We start from the raw sequence: 22233 nt of genomic DNA, 5'->3' as shown, positions 1-22233 counted from the left end.
AGTGGTGGAGAAAAATGTGGAATGCCTTTCATGTATTCCCAAATCATTGTTTCTAGTTTTTCTGAAGGAATTCAGTTGGTGTGGTGGTGATGGAAAAAACATGAGCATTTGGAGGTAGATAAACTCACCTTCAAATCCTGGTTTTCCTGTCAGCTAGATTTATGATTTAAAGCAAATGGAATTACCTTTTTGAGACTCTAGACTTTTTAAGACTCTCATTGTGACCCTAGCTTGAAAGAGGTGGAAGTGTGCTTAGAGGGGTCCACAGAGAATTCACCTGAGGGGAGGAACTGGAGGATGCTGCCTTTGGTGCATCGCCCTGGCTGACCAATACTGGGAAAGAAGACTTCTGAATGTGACACTATGTCAACCGCTGGCATCTTCCCCATTTTTGCCACTAAATTTGTCGCAAATTGCTCAAGAAGTATGGCTATAGAAACTTGAAGAATGAACTCCTTATTGGAAGCCTGATAAAGAGATATAAAACCTGGTGAGTAGAGCAGCTGAAGGTATTGAGAGTGGAGGACAGGTGGAAAAGAAGCAGAACAGAGCAGCTGCCAAATGGGGAGGGTCTTTGACGTGAACAGTGTGAGAAGTCTCGACTACACACAAGGGCGGGGGCCTGGCGGGGGCCTGGAACCCTAGGGACGTTACTTGGTGGTGGTATCCATTTTGAACAACAAAAAAAAATTGAGATCTTTTCTCTCATACTCTAGAGCAGTGGTTCTTAGCGAGTAGAGATTTTTCCCCTCAAGGGACATTGGGCAATGTCTGGAGTTACTTTTTACTGTAATGTCTAGGGTGAGGAGTGCGAGTGTCATCCAGTGGGCACCTAGAGCTGCTAAATGTGCTACAATACACAGGGCAGCCCCACAACAGAGCATTTATCTAGCTCAAAATATCAATGGTGCCAAGGTAGAGAAAGCCTGCTCTAGAGGCCCTCCCCACCCTGAAGGAAAGGGAAGCTGTCCTAGTAGGTACTGACAGATTGGTGGCAATAGAAACATAGGAGTCACATTGCTTCTTGAAGGAGAACAGGACACTCAAGTGTATTTTGGATGTTTCCTCCAAGACAAAGGATTTCATTGACTGCCTAATGTGATGCTGTGGGTGCAGCTACACCAAAACCAGGTACGGATCATAGATTTGGAAATGATTTTGAGAACAATTCCCCTCCTTGCCTCAGCATGGTGGTGAGGCAAAGCCAAGATGGATTCCAGGACAGTAAAATAGCTTCCCTGACGAAATGACCTTGTCTCTGCCGTTGAGTTGGTGCTTTCCGTGTGGTATTGCTCCAGGTTCCATCTCCCCAGTTAGAGGGCAAGCTCAGAGCTGCCAAAGGCTATGAATCCTCCCTGTCCTGGGCCTTCTACCATTCCTAACAAAGGGCAAACCCTCAGGAAAGAAACGTTTAATGAAGGAAAGTTACCACCTAGCTTAATGTAGCCCAACAGGCTGACAACCTGAAAAAAAATTAGGACAGGAAGAAGAAAACCATCCTCAGTGATGACCGTTCTAAAATCAGAGTCTGCAGTACAGGTATTGTATTTCCTCAGAATATTAATATGCCCTCACTGGAATACATCATCAAGATTTTACTGGAAAATTAGAAAAGGCAAGGGAAGAGTTTCAGGCTGGAAGGATATTTTGAATATCTTAAATGATTGATATAAATAAATTAAAAATGAATTTGTTATGTTCAGGACCAGATTAATGACAAGGCAGTAAGTTTTGGGTCATTTTTATGATGGCAGATGAGGAAGCCTCAGAGGATTCTTGTGTCCCAAAGAGCTTTTCATTAAAATATTGTCCAGATTCTTCAAGCTGAAAGAGAGCAGAAAGAATGGTATTTCCAATCTACTCTGTTTAAGAGGTTGTGATCTGCTCCAGGTCCCTTAGTTAGTGGCAAAGCCAGCACTAAACCAGATTCTGGGCTACTAGACTATCACCCTGTGCTTCATTGCCTGCCATTTGCCGTGGTTCTGACCTTCCACCATGACAGGTAGGGAGATAGAAAGATGATAGGTGTTTGGTCAGCCAAATATGGGTGCACATCCCAGCTTTGCTTCTCCCTTTCTATGGGGCTTGCTGAACTTTTCTTGGTTTTCTCATCTGGGAGTAGAGAAAATAATTACCATGAGCAGTTCATTTATCAGTGCCATGAAAGCTTCTAGGTCCCCTAAGGCTCTTTATTGTAATACAGTTATTACAATGAGCTTTCATAACTTTGACTAGTGTTTCTCAGACTGTCATTCAGGGAACACTTGTTCTGCAGATGTGTTCAAATATTTTCTATCACGAATGTGTTTCACGGTGAAATAAGTGTGGGAGACACCAGTTAAACCAAGGCAAACAGACATAGGAATTCACAGACACTTTAATAGGTTAATGGGTACTGGGACTCACCAAGAGGATATAATAAGCAGAATTTCACAAATTTGTATGACATAGAGCCCTTTCTTAGTGGAACACCTCCTAACATCTTGTGGGACACTAGTTTCCATGGAAGACAGCTGGGGAATTATGGTAGGTTGATTGCACTGATGGCCCTACCCCTTGTTTCTGAGCTCAGCCAAGTGACTTATTTTGGCCAATCAGTTGTTAGCAAGTGTGATACAGGCAGAGGCATAGAAAGTCCTTGTGCGTTGAGGCTTGTTCTCTTGCTGCTCTCCATAATCATGAACTTAATCATGCTCTTCTCTTGCTCTTCATCATAATCATGAGTGTATGTTAGAGCTACTCTGCTGAAAGCATGAGAGACTTGTGGAGGAGAGTGGATTTGCCACAGCTGAGGTCATTTGAGATGTACTTACCTCAAGCCAACCGCCACCAGAAACATGATCCCAGCTTGCAGCCAGGGAACCTGGAAAACATGCAAGTGAGCCCAACCAAGGTCAGGAGAAATTCCCAGCTTCAATCACAAACCTGCAGAACTGTGAGCTAAATAAACGATAGTTGTTTTAAGCCGTTAGTTTTGGGTGGTCTGTTATGCAGCATTGTGTGTAGCAATGGAAAACTGATACAGAAATTGGAATGGAAACTGACACAGAAGTGGAATGTCCACTATGTGGTTCCAACTATTCATTTTATTCCCACATGCAAAATACACTCACCCTCTCCTCCCAAGATCCCTAAAGATCCCATCTAATCACATCATCCTGGCTCAAGGTGCAGGATCTTAAGATCTGTAACAGCTCTGAATGTGGCTTCTTGAATACAGTTTTTTTGAGTTGAAGACCTATGAAGACAAACTATTTGCTCCAAAACCTAACATATAGGAGTAAGAAAGGACAGGATAATCATTGTAGACAGTTCATTTAAAAAGAGGAAGAATAGAAAATACATACGAGATGCTCGTTTACAGCAGTTCTGAAGTCTACCCCTGCAAATGCTACCAGGACCTCCAATTCAGAAGGGGGGAATATTCCCTGATTAGGCCTCAGTTCTGCTCCCTGATATTGACTCTCCAGTCCATTGTTTTCTATGGCTCTGTGCTCTACCATCTGGGATGTGTTTACTTTTCTGCTCTCCTTGGCCACCTCTACATCATTTGACCAATTTTCTTCAGCCTACTTCTTGTTTATGGAAATGGGGGACCCAGAGGTTTCCTTACACTTCCTGTTGGTTTTTGGTTTTTGTATAAATTGGCAAAACCTTTTCATTACAGTGCCCTCAATACTTTCGTCATTACAGTGCCCTCAAAACTTTTGTGGGTTTCTTATAAATTTGATGACCCAAAACAACACCTACAATTCTTTTGGAGCTGGATCTCGCTATGGACTTAATTCCTGTTATTTGGGCAAGTCAGGTTGCTGTGGGGCAGTGCTCTTAAGATTTTTAGCAGCCCTTTTGTCTAGCTTAGAGATTCTGCTATGTTCTGCTTTATTTCTTTCAGAGGCCATAACAAAAGGTCTTAAAGATAAATATTTGATTGGATTCTTGCCTCAGGCTGTATTTTACTTTGAGAATCTTTTGCTAACTGGAGAGTCTAGAGACGAGAAACAATTTTCTTTTCCAATCAAGAAGCCCTGGTCCCTCTATAGTCCCTCTATAGTAAATTTGCTATGGGTCAGTTACTTCTCTACCCTTCTTTTTTTTGTAGAAGCTTATCAATATGCAGGTAGCAAGAGCCACTGATACTTTCAACATTCTGCCTGGAAATGCTATTGCTGAAATCCCGAAGTTCATTAGAGGTACATTTGTTATCCTCTGAATTACCACATGTGGCAGTTTTACTGATTTTTTTGGTGTTCTTTTTGTTGTTACATAACCCATGTTGCCATTTTTCCATCCTTCTATGGCAGTTTTCTTATTAGTTTTCCAGACTGTCTGTCGTTTGATCTCAAAGCCAATGACACATTTTTTAGTTTTTGGTTAAAACAGCACCCTAATTCTAAATCACAATTTCTGTGTCCATTATCTATTGCCACAAATAATGCTGCATAACAAGTCACCCCAAAATTCAGTGGTTTAAATCAACCATTTATTGCAGATGAACAATTGCAGCTGAATTGTACTTCTTTCTCTGACATGTTCTCTTGAGAGGTCAACTGGCTGTCAGCTGATGTAGGATGGCCTTGGCTCAGGCCACTTGTCTTTACATATATTCTTCATCCTCCCATGGGCTAGCCCAATGTGTTCTCATAGCCATGTCAGAGGGCAAGAGTGCAGAAACCCAGTTGTGCAAGAGAACAAGCAGAAACTTGCAGGTGCTTGTCAAGCTTCTGCTAACGTCTCATTGGCCAAAAGAGGGCAAATGACCAAGTCCAGAGCTGGAGTGGGAGGAGAAGATAAAGTTACAGGGAAGGAAGTGTGGATATAGATTACCATTAAATGGAGCTATTAATAACCTCCATCTATAATAGGAATTGTTTCTACGAAAATATAAAATTTCCTGAGTTAGAACCTTGTTCCATGTCCTTATGAGTTAGCTTTCTCAGTTTCTTTTCCTTTTCTGGTTCTTTCATAAATTTGTTTGGATATTTTCAAATCCACCTACATTTCTTGCCAGTATCATCTTTTCAAAGTAAGTTCCATATTTTTATTACCTAAAGGTTGAGTGGTACCTTCTCTTATTTGTCCTAAGTTAATCATCCTACTGGGAAGAGCGAATAGCTGATAGAAATAGAGGGAGGAGAAGGAAGAACCTGAGGGAGCAAAAATGATTGCTGAAAGCAGAGTTTGAGTGTCAATGAAGTTGTGAATGTGTGTCTATGTGGTTACATGTGTGTACGTTTGCATTATGTATTATATGTGCATTCATGTGTGTACATTAATTTTTATTAGTATGCGTATGTGTGAATATATACATATGTGTGCACATGTACATTAATGCACGTATATATGCACGGTGGTGGGTGTTCCTTCCAGTTTATTAAAAAATACCACTACACTTGACCTGATAAATCAATGAAACAGTGCGATGAGTACTCCCAGGGCAAAGCCTTATGGGAAAAGAAGAAAATATGAAATAGGAGTCATAAAGGTTATAAGAACAAAGCAGGAGTTGAGGGCTCCTGCAGCCCATTCTACACTCCCAGGTTTGAGAAATTCCAAATCAGGGTAAAGAGCATTTCCTCACCCCTTTTCTCTGTACGTCCTTCTTCAAACTTGGATGCTGGGGAAATATGCGGCAAAACATCAATGTTGCCTTTCCATAAAGTAATATGAAACAGAGAAGCACAAGAGAGATTTTATCCCTTCAGTGTGACCAGGGAGAAGATATCTAGTCCTTTCTCTGTCTCAAGAATGGGATATTAATCTATTTCCTCTGAAGTATTTTATATTTGAGGAAACATACCAGGTTTGTCTTTGCCAAGAGGCTCTTCCAAGAGGCCTGGTTTGAGTTAAGATCTTTACTGGTTATTCACCAATTTCATGAGTCCCTAAAACCTCCCAGTGAGGCCACAGGAATCTGCAGTTCTTCGGAAGTCCTAGCTCTCGTTGCACCCAGTCCACCAGGCTCTTGGGACTGTTGGCAGATTTCCTGTTATATTGTATGAAAAAATTTGTTATTCCAGGGAGGAATCAGGAAGTTGATTCCACTTGATATGTTAGTGGCGACCTCTAAGGGGAAATACTTTTCAATTGGCAGGAGCTGTGAGGCCATGAGATTGAAAACTTTTGCTAGAAAAGTTCTATAATGTTCAACAATCTAATAAGACCGACTTGGTCTGTTGATTACAGAAAGACTCCATGAGATAGTTGTTACTATTATTCCCATTTCAGAGATTAACTATCAAAGAGATTAAATCATGTGCCTATGGTCACTCACTTGGGATAACTCTAGAACAATGTTCTTGAATACCTCACTATACTGCTTCTACCACCTCTACCACCTGTGATCTACCCCTTCCAGGACCAAAAGGCTGGAAGCTTCATTTATAAGTTTCTTATAGTAAGTGGCAATACAAAATGTTTGACTGTAGGTTGGCACAGTCTAAATTTCACTGTCCATCCTCTGCTACCCCCAGGCTGACTGATATCAGGTCCACGAAGCCTTTTCTTTGGCATACATTGAACGGAAGTTACTTCTATATGCTCAAAGAACAGAGAATAAGGAGCAAAATGCTACAGAATGACTGCTCAGCCTTAGGAAATGACAACTATCCTCACTAAGAATGCATAGCACTTCTTATTTGAAACTTGATTGACTGTGATCGTAAGTCATAAAAACGATGCATGATATGTTGATTTGATGTAACAATCAATGTCTGTTTAATAAATGACCCACAGTGGTTTTCACACACTATCTCCACCTGAAGACAATGTTTGACTTCCCAGCTCATAGTTCACGTTCTAGCTCAAAAATTACTAGAGAAACAAATCTTCACTTATGCATAAACATATTCCAAAGCAAAAGATTTATCGATGAGAGCCTCAAATTGACCAGTTTTTAGCTTTTTCTTCTAAAAAGAAGAATGCTTTCCAAAAAGAGATCGGTAACAGATGTAGTGGATTACATAGCACTTGCTCAGATACGAAAAACAGATGAAATGGAATATTCTGGTTTGTGATTCAGTCTTATTCTTATCTACATATAGTTCTTCTTAAGTGAACTTGACAGTGTTGTGGGCTGATATTAAGATAGACTACTTTAGTAAACAAGAAAAAGGGTTTCACTCCCCACAATAGCAAATGAGGTTTATAATAGAAATTTCTTTGTGCAGGGGAAGACATTACAGTTTTCCACATAATAAATATTATATTTGCTAGACAAAAAAGAGTGCCTTTCATTACATGCAATGCACTGTTGTACAACTACTTTTTTTCTTTCCATAGAAAAGTACCATTTTCTACTGTAAAATGTCTGCAATTTATTTTTATGAGTCTGTTTTCCCATGAACTAAGAACATTCCATTACATAGCTCTGTACTGATAACTGTACATTATTATGTAAGAGGGGAAACGTGCAGTACAAATGTCTGAGCTTTATTGTTTGGGTGTCTGTACAATTCTGAGAGTGGGCAAACAGAGTTAAAATTTTGGACCAGAACAGCTAATTTTATTAACACAACCAGTCTATAATTACTAGATTTACTGGAGTCCTTTACATCGATATTCTCGGCAACTATGATAGATGTATATGTTCTCTAAAATAATACTATCGCATGCTCCAGCAACAACTATAATTTTTCCTGACAATGTCTCTGCTGGCTTAAAAAACATAATTAATACTTTATTTAATCCTTGCATTCTGTATACCTAGTTGACCATCATTCAAAATGGCAATTGCCCAGAGACATATAGTTTCTTCACAGTTGAATGTATTTGACCCTGATTACTATTTATTGGCAATATACCAAATAAGTAAAAAGGGAGCTGGAACAAAGAATTCTGGCTGTACATTTTCTCCATGCTGAGGTCACCATGACAGTGACTGCCAATTTGCCTGTAAGCACTGCGAAGGGCTTTGCAGGTTAGAGAATTACAATTATTTTGCTTATGTCAGTCTTAACCTTGAACACATTTAATGGACAATGTGTGGTATGATGCTTGTCTTACACTTATTTTACTCTTCTATTTAGAAACACAAACATTGACTCTTTATCCCCAAGGACAGGGATAAGCTGCCGGGGAAAGGGCTTGCCTGCTTTGCTTGGTTGGGATGATGTATCTAAAATGTACTTTTGAAGAAACCAGTACCTGCAGCCTGCCTGGCTCTGAGTGAGGCGCTTCATGCATGCTATCTTATTTAACCAGCACAGCAGCCCTATGAAGAAGGCGCTAACATTACACGAATCTGCGAAGAGTGCCTCACTCTGGTTAAGTAATGTGCCTTAGTCACAAGGCCAGTGAGTGTCGGGGCCGGGACTCGACTCTGACACAGCCCAAATACTCTCCCACACGGTATGAGAAATTTCCAAATGTTTGAAGCCCAGAAATGGAAAAAAAAATCTGCTTGAAAACAGAAGAGGAAATTTGGAGGTGGTGGACTAGAGACACAATATTTCTAGTGATCTAATGTATGAACACATTCACTGTAACTTGTTAATTTTGAAATGTTCATTTGGTGTGCTATCCGTAAAAGTATAGCTTATTCAGATACCAATGACAGATGTTGAATATACACACCAACCTTTTACCATTTTGATATAAAGTGAGCCAAGCTATAAGATTTTAGGAATCTAACATCTCTTTACGTTCTCAGTTTATGAGAAGAACTATGAGTATTACGGTAAAAGAGTTCTTATGTTTTTGAGATAAAATATCTTTTATTGAGTCCAACAAATAAACAGAGCAACCATTTTTAGAAAAAGGATAAAAAAGAAAACAACCTCAAAGTAAAACATCCCCAACACTTACCAAGAAATAACTTGTCGCACATCATCTTTGTCGCATGGATATTTGTTTAAACAGTCTCGTTTTCTACACAATTGCTACCTACTTTTTCTACTTCTCCCATTTCATTTTTATCACCCTCAATGAAAACGAGATGTTTATCCAGATGGAAACAAGCTTCTCTATACTTTCAAATGTTGTTTTGATCTGATATTCAATAAAAGTGTGTATTTGCAAACTTAGACAAGTGACTATTCCTTGCTGCAATAGGTAAAGGATACCTAAGCCAGCAAGAACATTCATCATCCACTGGAATATTATTCAGCCTCAAAAAGGAATGAAGTTCTGCAGTTCAGTGGGTACTAGGGGAAGGGGTTGAGGGAGGCACGGGGGGTGAAGGGGAGCATTTATATGGAGACAGACAAGAAATAATATACAAGTGAAATTTCACAATGATGTAAACTATTATGAACTCAATGAAAAAAAAAAAAGAGGAATGAAGTCCTGACACATGCTACAACATGGATGAACCGTGAAGACATTATGCTAAGTGAAAAAAGCAAGACACAGAAGGACAAATGCTGTTATGATTCCAGATACATGCCAGACCTGGAATAGGCAATTCAAAGAGACACAAAGTAGAATAGAGATTACCAGGGGCTGGAAGGAGGGGAATAGGGAGTTATGGTTTAATGGGTACATTAAAGTTTTTGTTGAGGAGGATGATGAAAAAGTTATATAGTGGTGATTGATTACATAATATTGTGAATATATTTAATGCAATTGAATTGTACAATTATGAATGGTTAAAATGATAAATATTATGTATATTTTACCACAATGAAAAATTTTTTAAAAAGAAGGTGATATTTCTACCAAGATCTTACAACTGAGAGGCAGAAAATTCTAGCATCTATTACCGGACATAATATCTCAACACGCTTTGATTCAACAAATTCAGAACGTTCCTGTGTGGGCTCTTCTTTCATTCATTTGGTTCATTAATTCATTTGGTTCTATAAATATTTATTTAAAAGTCATGGTATTTCATATCAGACTGAGGGACTAGAGGGATGAGTAAGGGAGGTTTCCAGCCTGCAGGACTGGGAGAGACAGCCACATCCACAAGTGATTAAGATACACAATAAAGGCTGCAGTAGAAATATAATGACTAGTAGTGGGAACTCAGGAGAGGAGGCTCCTAAGGGGAACAGGGCTTCATAGAAGAGTTGATAATTGAGCTGGGTTTGAACTTTGAGAATAAATCGGGTTGCTCTGAGTATTTCAATAATATGCAGTACATTATCGCTCACACTTTCTGTCTTGGTATCTTGGATCTAAGATATTTGCAACCTTATCCAATATTTTGTAATTTTTTTCCCTTGTGTATAAACTAACTGGTCCCTGGAGGCAGAAAAATATCTTGTTTCATTCTCTGCCCTTCTTTCTAAACATTTATAAGCAAAACCACTTTGAGAAATAATTTAAAGTAAATGAGATGTGCCCAGATCCCTCAACGAGCTTGTAGTCTGGTAGGGAGATGAGGCAAAGACAGCTGGGCAGTAAGTGCCTTAAGAAATAGTGTGGGATGGCTGTGCAGAGGCAGGAGAAATGACTTTTTCTAGGGGATAAGGAAAACCTCATGGAGGAGGAGGTCTTTGCATTTTCCTCTTAAGGCTGTATAGAATTGTGATAACTAGACGTGAGTAAGGTCATTTCATTTGGATAGGAAGATATGAGCAAAAGCAGAAAAGCAAAAAATCTCAGTCCTATTCAGGGAGGCAGTGAAAAAGAAAGCCAGAAAGGCCCGGTGGGGCCTGGTTATGAGGACCTGCAGACCTTCAATGTTCTGCTTATTCTTGGAATCCAAGAACCATGATCCGTTACGGGGTAGATTTAGGAGAGAAAGACTAAAGCATGGCTTTTGCCAAGCGGTGCCATGTCTGCACCCAGGATCCAAACCAGCGAACCCCAGGCCACCGAGAAGCGGAATGTGTGAACTTAACCACTGTGCCACCGGGTAAAAGTAATATCTTGAATACTTGCCTTTTTTATGATTCTTATGTAAGAAAGCAGGAAGGAGATATAATTTAAAGCTCTATACTACTTGTAATTAAAAGAAACAGAGGAAGTCCAAATTTTGTCTAAATTGTCGGTCCAAGAGTCAATTCTTTTTCTAACTTATATGTTTTCCAGCAAACATACAAATAAATCAATCCAGGAATTAATAATATTAACTAATTGGCTATTTTGTACCTGCCCAAGAGGACACAACACAAAACATTTATGTTGATTTTATTTGGATGCTATATCTTGGTATTTTCAAACAGTATCTACTCTAATGCTGTATAATCTCTTTTTCTTAGTACTTTCCACTCCACAATTTTTATATATTCCTATTTGAAATTATGTCATGTCTTTTCATGTCACTCATGCATTTAATCATTTAAAAATGATGGGATATGAGATGTGACAATAATGTGAGAAAGGTTTCTCAAGGAAGAATTAAAATATATGAAAGAATAATTTGCAAAACAAACATGGTAGAAGTCATATTTATTGAAAAAAATTAATATCTTTGCTATAAAATTTGTAACAGGAATATTTACTGAATGTTTATTTTGATGCATAAACCTGAATATTACATACCAAGTACAAGACAGTAGCACTAGTTTTCCCTTTATTTACATTTTATGAAAATTGTTATGCAGTCCATGTTAAAAGAACTTATGATGGAGAATTGTTACATTAGAAAAATAATATTCTTGATAAAGCATTCTCAAGGAGTCCAATCACATTTTCTGCCTCTTCAATAAGGCAAAAGTCCCTGGAACAGCATATAACTTAATTTACAAAATACAATAAATGTTGAGACACATATTCAAGTTTTCTTTTGGTATGATCTTTTCCTCACTGTAAAATTACATTTTTTTTTTTTACTGAAACAGAAAGACTTTCAGGAAAATGTCATTGAATGATTTCAGCTATACATTACATATACAACTCTGTAGTCTAGCAACAACCATTGCTACACCATCATTAATGTTAAATATTTTGCTTGGCGAGCTATTCTCAAATGTAGTATATTTTAAGATTTTGCCATCATTATGACTGTGGAATCATTGGTTTTCATAGGAAACAGATCTGTCACAGTATGAAGCTTTGTTTGTTTTAGGGAACTGGTACACAATTACATTTCCACTCACAAGAGAACACCACGGATGGAACTAAAGTCAGGCTCTGCGGGCTCCACCAAGGTCCCGAGCTGGGCCAACCCGACACCTCCTGCGCTCACGCTGCACAGCCCTGGCCGGGTTCAGGCGGGTTCTTTTCCAGAGATCTTTTTGCTCTTCACAGTTAGGTAGTTTTAATTCCTTCAAAGGCACACAACTTCCATCTTTTCTCCAGCGTTGCTCCCACACCTGTGAATTCCTGTTTAAACATGCGTGGCAGCCTCATCAAAAGCATTTCGATTTCGTTTGCAGATATCTGTTAGAAAGGAAGAGAAGTCACTTTGGGAAAGGGACTCATCTGAAAGGAGACCAGGGGTTAGGTAGGGATATGCTTCCCAGAGAGACAGACAACATGTGTAGTTTTCTACTTGGCTGTCAAGTAATGTCCTTATAAGAGGAGCACGACGTAAGTGCTGAATGTGATTATCCTTGTCATCCCGAGCACGAGACAATGGGTGGAAAGTTCCAGGTTGGCCCTTCATGTGGATGGCTACCTTCCTGGCAGCGTCACGCCTGAACCGCCCTCCCTTGATACAAAAGGAGATGGGATGGGACTTAACGGGGCTCAGAGCAAATTCATTACCACTCCTGGAAAGCTACTGCGCCCTCATCCTGTTCTATAAAGGGCAGCACTTTTATCCAGCTCAGTGAGGGCCGAGGGCATGCGGGTAGATTTCTTGCCACCTTAACTTCTTTCTCTTCCTTTAGCTGTCACAGGCACCAGAAGATCATGAAGGTTTAACAACAGAAATGAAACCCAAAACCTACAGCCATAGAAGTCTCAATATCCAGTCATAAAATCCAGGTAGATTTGTTTAAGGCAATTTTTTTCTTCTCCCAATTTTTCTTTATTGCATAAATTTTTATACCAATAATTCATTTATTCTTAAATAAAGAACAAATCAACCATAATCCTTCTGCTCTAACACAGCCATTGCTCTTGCTTTCCTGTGGTGACATCCTAATCCATGTGTGTGTATGGGGATCTCATGTAGCAAAGCAGCTAAGACCCTGGAATTGGGACCTGACGTTTTTGTTTGAATCCTGTATCTACTATTGTTATGAGCTAAATGACTCCTACCAAGATAATCAGTCTCTCTAAGCCTCAGCAAGTGGGAATAACAACACTTAATAAGGATGTGTGCAGACTACCAGCTTAGCACAGATTTGGGCACATAGAAATGTTCAATGACTCAGATCTATTATTAGTTTTCAAGGTACAATCACTGTATAGATATCATTTTACAGTCTATACTTTCCATTTAACAATATTAACACTCATTTTAAAGAGAGACCAAAGAGACCAGGAAGTCAAATCAACTGTTCATTCAATACTCACATGGAAAAGATTTTACATGATAGATATATTCAATATTCCTGGGCCTCCAATACAAAACTTTAGATAGAGGCAGTCCTGAAAGTTGAAATCAATTGTATTCTAACATTTCTGTGTGAATTATTTTGAAACCTGAATGCATTTTCCCATAAAACCATGTTAAACGGATTATTAGACTCCAGGTCAACCCACAAAAGCCTATTAAACAGGTTATTGAAAGGTTCATAGTGATTTTGAAAGTACATTTTCTTTCAGGGAGCACTGTGTGAAGCACCCTCACCAGCACCCTCATTTCATTCCTACGACACTCCTATGAGATATGAGGGGCAAATATGATCTATCTCCATCTTATAGCTGAGAAAACTGAGTGAACTACAGAAGTGTCTTATCCAAGACAGAACTTGGGAAGGACCCACTGCATGTGGGTTGGGACCTGGGCATTGGTGTGCTCCCCAGGATTGTCAACAGCTGCAGGTGAAGAAGTAGGGGTGTAGTGCGTTTTTAAAACATCAATCACCTGGGGTACTTGTTAAAAAGATAGATTCTCTAGCCTCTTCTCTGAAGACTTTGATTCAGCCAATCTAGGGGGTAGCCCAGATAATCTTTGTTTTCTTTTGCTGAGGAAGATTCACTCTGAGCTAACACCTGTTGCCAATCTTCCTCTGTTTCGTATGTGGGTTGCCACCACAGCATGGCTGATGAGTGGTGTAGGTCCATGCCCAGGATCCTAACCTGTGAACCCCGGCTGCTGAGGCGGAGTCCACCAAACTTAACCACTAGGAAACAGGGCCAGCCCCAGATAATCTATTTTTAACAATCACCCAAGGTAATTCTTACACTCAAGCATATTTGGGTTAAGAATGGGGACTTAAACTAGACAGGTTTGGTTTTTAATCTAGGCTGTGCCTCAGGCAAGCTGTGTGACTTTGGGTGGGTCATTTAACAGCGATAATTCTCAGTTTCTTCACGTGTACAACAGAAATAACGATGTCTCTCTCTGTGTAATTGTGAGGATTACATGTAAAACGTAACACAGTGCCTAGGACCAATACGCTTTCTATATACACCGATTTATCAATGCTGGCAGAATACAACACACTAATATCAAACCTTTTGTGGCGGATGCGTCAAGCTCTGTGCAGATAAACCAAAGGAAACGAGTACAGAGAGGTATGTGGTCAAACCCAGTTTTGAGTTGGTCCAGAAGGCAATTTTCCTTAAGCTCTATGAGGCCAAGTTATCCTCCTAACAAGCTCCCTTCTTTCTTTTGGGACGAGGACAGCACAGGTAATCTATGTTAGACTCCAGTCCACAGTCAAATTCAACTGATACCCCTGAGATGAGTGGTCCTTCCCCAGATCAAGCAGAAGCCATAGAAAAGGTGACAGATTGAGGTAAAAGCCAGCCCACCACAGGCTTGTTTCCAGCATAACTATCACCTCCCTAGGAAAAGTAGAGAAGAAGCCTTGTGCTATTCATTGAGGAGAGAGAAAGCTGAATTCTTGAGGGTCAAATAAAGATCTGATCTAAAGATAATGTCTATGCAGGAGGCCAGCTGGGGTCAGGTTGGGCAATCCCAACCCAGCAGCCCCACCGCTGGTTTTAAAAGGCATATCAACTCATAATCACTGAGAACTTTTTCCTTGCCAGACTCTTCGGAAAACACTTTCTTTAATTCTCACCACTCTCTCCTAAGAGAGCGAATAGTTTACAAATGAGGAAACTGAGGTCCAGAAAGATTAGGTACCTGGTGCAGGGTAACCCAGGCAGTAAGTGTGGAGCTGGGGTGCAGATCCAGGCTCTCTGCCCTTGTTCTTAACAAATGGTGCCAACCACCACAGGGGGTCGGGGAGTGTGGAGTGAGGTTGGGAAATAATCCTCTTAGTCACTGCTTCTCTGTTCATGGGTGGGGACCACGGGGGAGGGCTCTGTGTACTGGAGGGCAGGCTCCTCTGTGACGAATACTACTTTAGAGGGATATCCACATCAACGGCATAAAACTGAAAATTCCCAACTTAACCAGCTTGTACACATTCATACGCTAATGCTTGAGCACCCCACATGAACCATTCACCAAAACAGCAAGCAAATCATAGGGAATCTTGTTTTCCAAGGTGTCTTGTGACCTGAGCCTAGACTTCAACCTCAAAGGAAGCAGAAAGTGGCATGCAGCAGGAGAGATGTAGCTACCACTTCCTGAGTCATCACTGTGGGCACAGAGTAAGCGCTTTACATGCACTGATCTCATCAGAAAGCTCATTAAACAAGCAAACAAACCCCTCACCTGCAGGAAGAAAGAAATGTAGAGGCAAAAGATTTGGAGTCTAATCATGGCATGATCATTAACCAGTTTCACTGTCTAAATCACTTAATCTCTTTGGGTGTGTTCTCATTTGCAAGACAAAGCAATTGGGAAAAAACTCACTGAATGCTCTCAGTACTTGGATTTGAGTGCTGGTCCTGCCCTATATTAGCACTGGTCTTTGGGCGAGGCATTTAAAATTCACCTGTCTGTAACCACAGATCCACTAGAGGACCAACTTGAACTGAGCCCATCTTATCAGTAGAGTAATTAAGAGTTGTTTTTCAGGAACTGAGAGTCCACCCCTTGTCCAGTTCAGGCCAGTTGAGACCACCAACCCATCAACTGGGCCTGCACAAATGCCCAATAGGTGACCTTTTTGATGTCAGGGGGCCAAAAACTCCACCCTCAGGTCATGGTAATGCTGCTATTTTGTGAACATGCATCCTATAAAGAGGCGTGAAGCTTGACTACAACTTGCGCAGGTCATCAATTACCTCACTTTTCCTTACCTTCAATCATCTCTCTCCACCATTCAGACTGCCCTGCCCTTCATTCCATAAATTTTCCCCCAAGCCCTGGATGGAGGGAGACAGATTGGAGAGCTCTGACTCCTATCTCCTTGCCGGTCAACCTCACAATAAAGCCTTTCCTTTTCTCAAAAGCTGATGCTGTATTAATGGTATTTTTTAATTGGCTTTGGGCAGAGAACCCCTACTTTGTGCGGTAACATGTCCACCAGGTTTTTGCCGAGATCTCAAACTGAGAAAACGTGAGAGGTCTTTTGTGTACTTCGAAACACAAAACAAAGGAGAACCAAAACTTAATAGCACTTACTGTGTGCCAGATACTGTTCGGAATACTTTTCATAAATTAAGTCATTTAATATATACAGTAACCCATAAAAACCCATTTTACAGAGGATGATGGCAAAATTACAAGAGCTGACAAATTATTTATAGGGAGGAGAAGAAAACAGAATTAAAGTAAATGAAGATATTTGTAAAGTAAAAGTTCTTTGGCCATAAGGTGAAAAAGAAGGGTAAATTGAATTTTCTCTTGAATTAGTTTTAAAAATCCCGAAATGTCGTACAGGTTAATTTTGTCAGGTTGGGAAAAGGTTTAAAAACCATCAAACTAACCTAAAAGCAGGTTCTCCTTGATCTTTCTTCTGGCATGAGAAATAAACACCTTTAAGGAAATGCTCTGGAATTTAGCTGAGAGCCTTCATTTCCTACCAATAATTTCTTGGTCTTGAGAACTGAACCAGTCATGGCATCATCACATAAAACGAAGCACCAAGACCTCACTGGCCGAGCTCAGAGTGAAATTTACCCATTTCCTCATCAATTGTGCAGGATTCCCTTCCCTGAATCCCTTCTGAGGTCATGGATTCTCTCTACGCTCCTGTTTGTCACAGATGGAACCCTGGGGCCAGGGATGGCTGTTTACTTGCCCAGCTGGTGAGTGGAGGGGCTAGAACTTGGTGCAGGGCCTCTGATGCTGAATCCAGCCCTGCTTTCACAGCACTGCAGTCCCTCTCTCACAAAAATACTATGCGGAGAATCAAATACATGTGGTTAGGAGAATTCTGTGTGGCATTACAATACAGGTAGAAACACATGCTGTGACAGTGAAATATCATTCTCCCATATACCAAGCATTTGGTGCTCCAGAAAGTGGGGAAGATTGTCATAAACATGATGCTTTTATCACTCTCTTATCCTGCTGGCTTTTGCTCCAAGAAATTAGTGGTCTGTATATATGTCTTTGATGTTGTCAGTGGTCCCCCTACCCCTGTTTTGTTTAAAATTTTCTAAGTCTAACATTTATTCTTTTAGAAAGGATTGATTTGCTCTAATTAAAAAAAGAAAAGAAAAGATGAGAAGAAATAAAGGCTCAGTGTAACCAAGGGGCTTTGTGTGGTGGTAACGCTGCAGAGGTAATTTGTAAGATCTGCTTGAATTATTTTCTGAAGTGCTGATTCTAGTCCAAGGCTCCTGCCTCCTTGCCAGGCCTCTCAGAACATGTATAAATTGACCCAGGCAGACATAAATCAATTTTATTATCGGGATAGTTGGCTCCACGTCCCACACCAGTCAGGCAAGGGAAGCTGAGTGATGACGGGTTCTCATCTCAGGTACTGAAAAGACACTGGTATAGGCTTTGTCGAGGCTGGAGAGTCAGGCAAGCCAATTGTAAAACCAGATTTCTTTCCATAGGATAAACTGACTGTTAGACTTCAGTGCACACTTAAATCTTGTTCACTCTTCATATCCCTAGGCAAAGCACGGTGTCAGCACATAGGCACCTTGCAATAAACATTTGCAGAGAGAAATACAGAACGTGGGTGGGGAGAGGAGGGAGGGAGGAAGGACACAAAGGAGGAAGTATGGGAGGAAGAAGGAAAGAAGATAAATAAGTGGGGAATTAGGAAGAGAAAAGGAAAGAACTGGAGTGAAGAGGAACAGGGAGGAAGGAAAGGAGGGAAGAGGAAAAGAAAAGAAAGAAAGAAGAAGATAAATAGAAGGAATTGGAAGAAGGAATGGAAGAATTGGAAAGAGAAAAGAAAGGCTCTGGATGGAAAATGAGAGAAGGCAGGCAGGAAAGAAGGGAGAAGGAGGAGAAAGGGAAGAAATGCGGCATTGACAGCTAAAGGACCTCAGAGGGAAGCCACCAGAACAAGCATAGACTCAAGGATACCTCCTGTTAATCGTGACTTGGACACATTTCGCCCTTCTCCAACTCCTATTTCACTAAATATCTGCCTGCCCAATTTAGCACTTCATTAGTTCACGTCTGATTCTCAAGTTAGTTCATAGATATTATACCATTTCCTCAACTAGACTACAAGTTTTTTGAGAGCAAGTTTCTTTCTTAGATTTCTTTTGTGTCCTGGCCATCCTCCACTCTCCTAGTCCCCCGGACAGTGCAGGGTATGTGAAAAGCAGTAAATTATCCGAGCATCCACTGGGTTCCCTGTAACCTTGTCAATTTCTCTCCCTGTGGCTGAGCAACTCCTTTTTATTCTTTATGTAGCCAAATGGAAGTAGTTACCTCCTATACTTCATATGTCATATGCTCTCTAGAGGTGCTGTGATATCTAAAAAACACAGTCATTACAGCCTAAGCAACAGAAAACTCATTCACTCATTAACATACTGTGACAGATGGCTATTTAGGAGAACACCAGAATATACATAATATTAAAGATTATTCAGGTGGGCAATCTTACAAACCCTATTGGGAACGTTTTTATCCATACTTGGTGCCTAACTATAATCTGGGAAAGAATGCTCTACAATTAAGGCTGATTTGAATTTCCTTGGAATTGACAAGATATTTTAATTTCGTGTTTCCAGAGGTAAGATTTTAGTCAGAAATGCACGTCATTTGCTCCTCTGATGAGAAATGTGCACATGCCCATGAGCACCCAAGCCCATCACCAACAGTGGTCTCATGCCAAAATGGCAGGTCTTTCTAAATCCTCCAGCATCTACGGCTACACTATGTTGAGTCTGGTTTTTAGAATCGAGTCTTCCATTTAGTAGGCCTAGGGAAGAGGCTGCAGGTATGTAGGGGGGCAGCCAGGCACACTTGGATGACTGGGTCTTTGTCTCCTAAAGAATACATAAACTAGGGGAAGAGAGAGGAATCCATCCTCTTGACTGTAAGATAGGAAATATTCATCTGCTAATGCTCAACTCAAACGTGACTTCTTTGCTGCCTAGGATCAGCAAGTGGGCTTAATGGCTTGGGGCTGGTATGGGAGATTCTGTGTATCGATCAGAAACCATTTTCAAGATAGTGTTGCTTATTCTGAAGAGCTTATCTGCCTGTGCCCAGGGCACAATTTTTGACTCAGCAAAACTTCAGGAAGCCATCTCCCCCCACCACCCTGGCCCTATCTTCCTCTGAATGACTCTTCCTGACTTGGTCATATGTTTCCAATGCAAGAGAGCTGAGTAAATGAGAGTGAGTGGTTTAGAAGAGACTGAGAAGAAAAAAATATGCAAATATCATTATCAAGAGCAGGAGGAATATTTAACTGGAAAATGGCCTATCATTGGGCTACACAGTTTTAGGGAGCCATGTACAATTTACATGCCCAGCATAATTTAAATTAATTCCTGTCTCTCTTCCATTTCTAATCATTCTTATCCACATATATGGCCTTTGGGAAAATCCTAATAAAAACAGCTCCATTAAGGCCGGACTGAGCCTGCTTTCCTCGCTCTCATCAGCACTGGGGTAGGCAGAATCTAAATGCTATCTTATAACAACTGTGGCAATGGTAATGCTGTCCAATCTCAAGGAACCATGTTGTTCTAAGTGGAAATTTTAAAAAGCCGTCCCACTAGAGTCAGCAAACCCCCTGTGTTGCAGAGGCCAGGCAGAATCCACTGCCTTAATGCAACATTAACCAAAACTCTGTGGGGGCCAGGTGACACTCAGTTCATTCTGACTGATCAGAGGCAGGCACACCAGGCCGCTGCACCGGAAAGCCTCAGCATCAATGGCTGTCCGCGGCTGCAGGATTCGGAGCCTCGGGGCAGCTGATGCAAGGACGAGGCCTTCGTGGATGCTTAGAGGGCAAACCTCTCATTTGTTTTCTGTTTAAAGCCCTGAGGATGTGGAATTCCAGTACAGAGCAATAATTTGCTCTCTGGATTAAAAAGTCTAACTATCTTTTCAGCCTCACTGGGATGGAAAGAATATTTGGTCCAATCCCTGGTACCCAGGAGTTTAAGTCAGAGCACTTTTTTGATATATTATTTTGCCACAGGCATGAGAAAAAACCTGACAGCTCTACTGAGCATTTCAGTCAGGCCATGGAGGGCTGTCTGGGGCAGGCCCTGTGTATTTCCTCTGGAGGGAAATACTTTCTGCATTATCTTCTAAAATAAAAGTACCAGTCTGAGGTGAAATGGAATTCTCCTTGATTCAATTCCTTCCGGAAAGGCCCATCATCTAATCGCCAGAACCAGGTGTGTGGGTTCTTTCCTCAGAGACCGATGGAGGAGACCACACAAACCTCACCTGAGCAAATGGATGATGGACACTGTCCTGAGAGTACGACTAGAACAAGAGCTTCCACCTCACCAAAATAATTCATCATTTTTAACTGCCCAGGTGATTTTACGTGCACATGCATGCACACGCATGTGTGAGAACTCACACACACATCTCACAGATGTGCAGATCATCGACCTCCACTGATGGGGCAGAGGAGACGAGAGGCCTGAAATTCTTAGATAAAAAACAAGTGGATTCTTTGGCCATTTCAGCTCATACTAAAACAACAGTTGCTTCTCAACAAAGGCTTCCCACTTGGGATTTCCAGAAAGGGAAGGAAAGAAATGTCAGCAATATGAGGGGAAGGACAGGAGCGACAACAGGAATCATTTCTTGAGGGCTTATTCTAGGCCAAGCCCATCGGTGCAAGCAGTGTTTGGTTTAATCGTCCAGGCAAAGGTAGTGGTGATATTAAGGAAGAATGATATTGGTGACGGAAAAAAGACCAAGAAGCCCTTCAAAGCTTTATTTCCACAAAGTGACATTGTATAGCTTGTCCTTCTCATTTCGTCTGCGTTAACGTGAGCATTTTCTGTTACCTCCCTGTCCACGTGAGGGGAGGCCACAAAGAAGACAATAACATGATTCCGAACTTCACAAGTCTTACCGTCTCCTCATTCCCTTTCTCTGCTTTGGTCTACCTGATCACCAGCTGTGTGGGAACGAAAGGGCATGAATCTCCATGACTGAAGAATAATTTTGTTCCGGATGACTTGTCTCAAAGGGGAAGTATAAGACCCATTAGAAAGGGCAAGCAGTTGTGGGATCATGATTTGGTAAGATCATGATCTTATTTGAATTATTTGAATTAAAATAAGAGCACGGTATAGTAGTTTCATTGATCCTGACCATTGAAAATTGAAAATGACCTATGTGTATTCAGCTCATACAACTGCGGGCTGTGGGCCTCGTCCTACAAATTCCACGCACTGTGCTGTGCTCGGTGGAAGAGCTTCTTATTCCCATTTTCCTCCCCAGCAGGACATTTAGCCAGCTACTCAAGGACAGGCTTAGCTTCTCTGTTTTGCTTCTGTGTCCATCCCCTTCCAGCTTCCCCAGGCAGTACTGGTTAATGACATCACTTTATTTCGACAGGGGCCCCCCTTGTTCACTAGGATTCAATACATAAATTGAGCTCTTTTTCTCCCTTCTCCTTGGGCACACAAACACTGCAAAGGGCTAGGAGTATAGCTAATTTGCAGATGAGAAAGACTGAGCCTCAGAGAAATGAGGAGTGATGTGCCAACTTGGAGGATGACCCTGAGGAGCACAGCTGAGAAGAACTCTGCAGTCATTTCTTCCACTTAGAGAACAATGCTGAAAAACAACCATTAATACAGTTTTCTTGAGAGTCATATAGGATCTCTATGTTATTTGGGGTGATTTTTCCTCTATTGTGTGGAGTTCTTAACACAGAATCCTGTGAGAATAGCTCTAAGGATAATGCCCCATTAGCCATCCTGACCTGATTTCTCCCTTGTTTTGGGAACTTTCGAGCCAACCTG

At 40.9% G+C, this 22233-nt stretch overlaps 1 protein-coding gene across 13 annotated transcripts in view; it reads right to left on the bottom strand.

Moving 5' to 3' along the window:
- Positions 1–11310: 11310 nt before the first annotated feature.
- The window catches only part of ENOX1 (ecto-NOX disulfide-thiol exchanger 1), a 533277-nt gene continuing 522354 nt past the window's right edge, over positions 11311–22233 (bottom strand). For 12 of the 13 annotated variants that reach the window (XM_070480830.1, XM_070480828.1, XM_070480825.1 and 9 more), the window contains one exon: positions 11311–12270. In XM_070480830.1, coding sequence (XP_070336931.1) covers positions 12139–12270 — 132 coding nt within the window. In that variant the 3' untranslated portion in view covers positions 11311–12138. The remainder of the gene's footprint in view (positions 12271–22233) is intronic. The other variant, XM_070480824.1, reaches the window with a different exon arrangement.

The sequence above is a fragment of the Equus asinus genome, chromosome 11 (assembly GCF_041296235.1).
Source record: "Equus asinus isolate D_3611 breed Donkey chromosome 11, EquAss-T2T_v2, whole genome shotgun sequence".
NCBI classification, from domain to species: domain Eukaryota; kingdom Metazoa; phylum Chordata; class Mammalia; order Perissodactyla; family Equidae; genus Equus; species Equus asinus.
The sequence above is the reverse complement of the archived record's forward strand: the minus strand, read 5'-3'. Positions and strand labels throughout refer to the sequence as shown.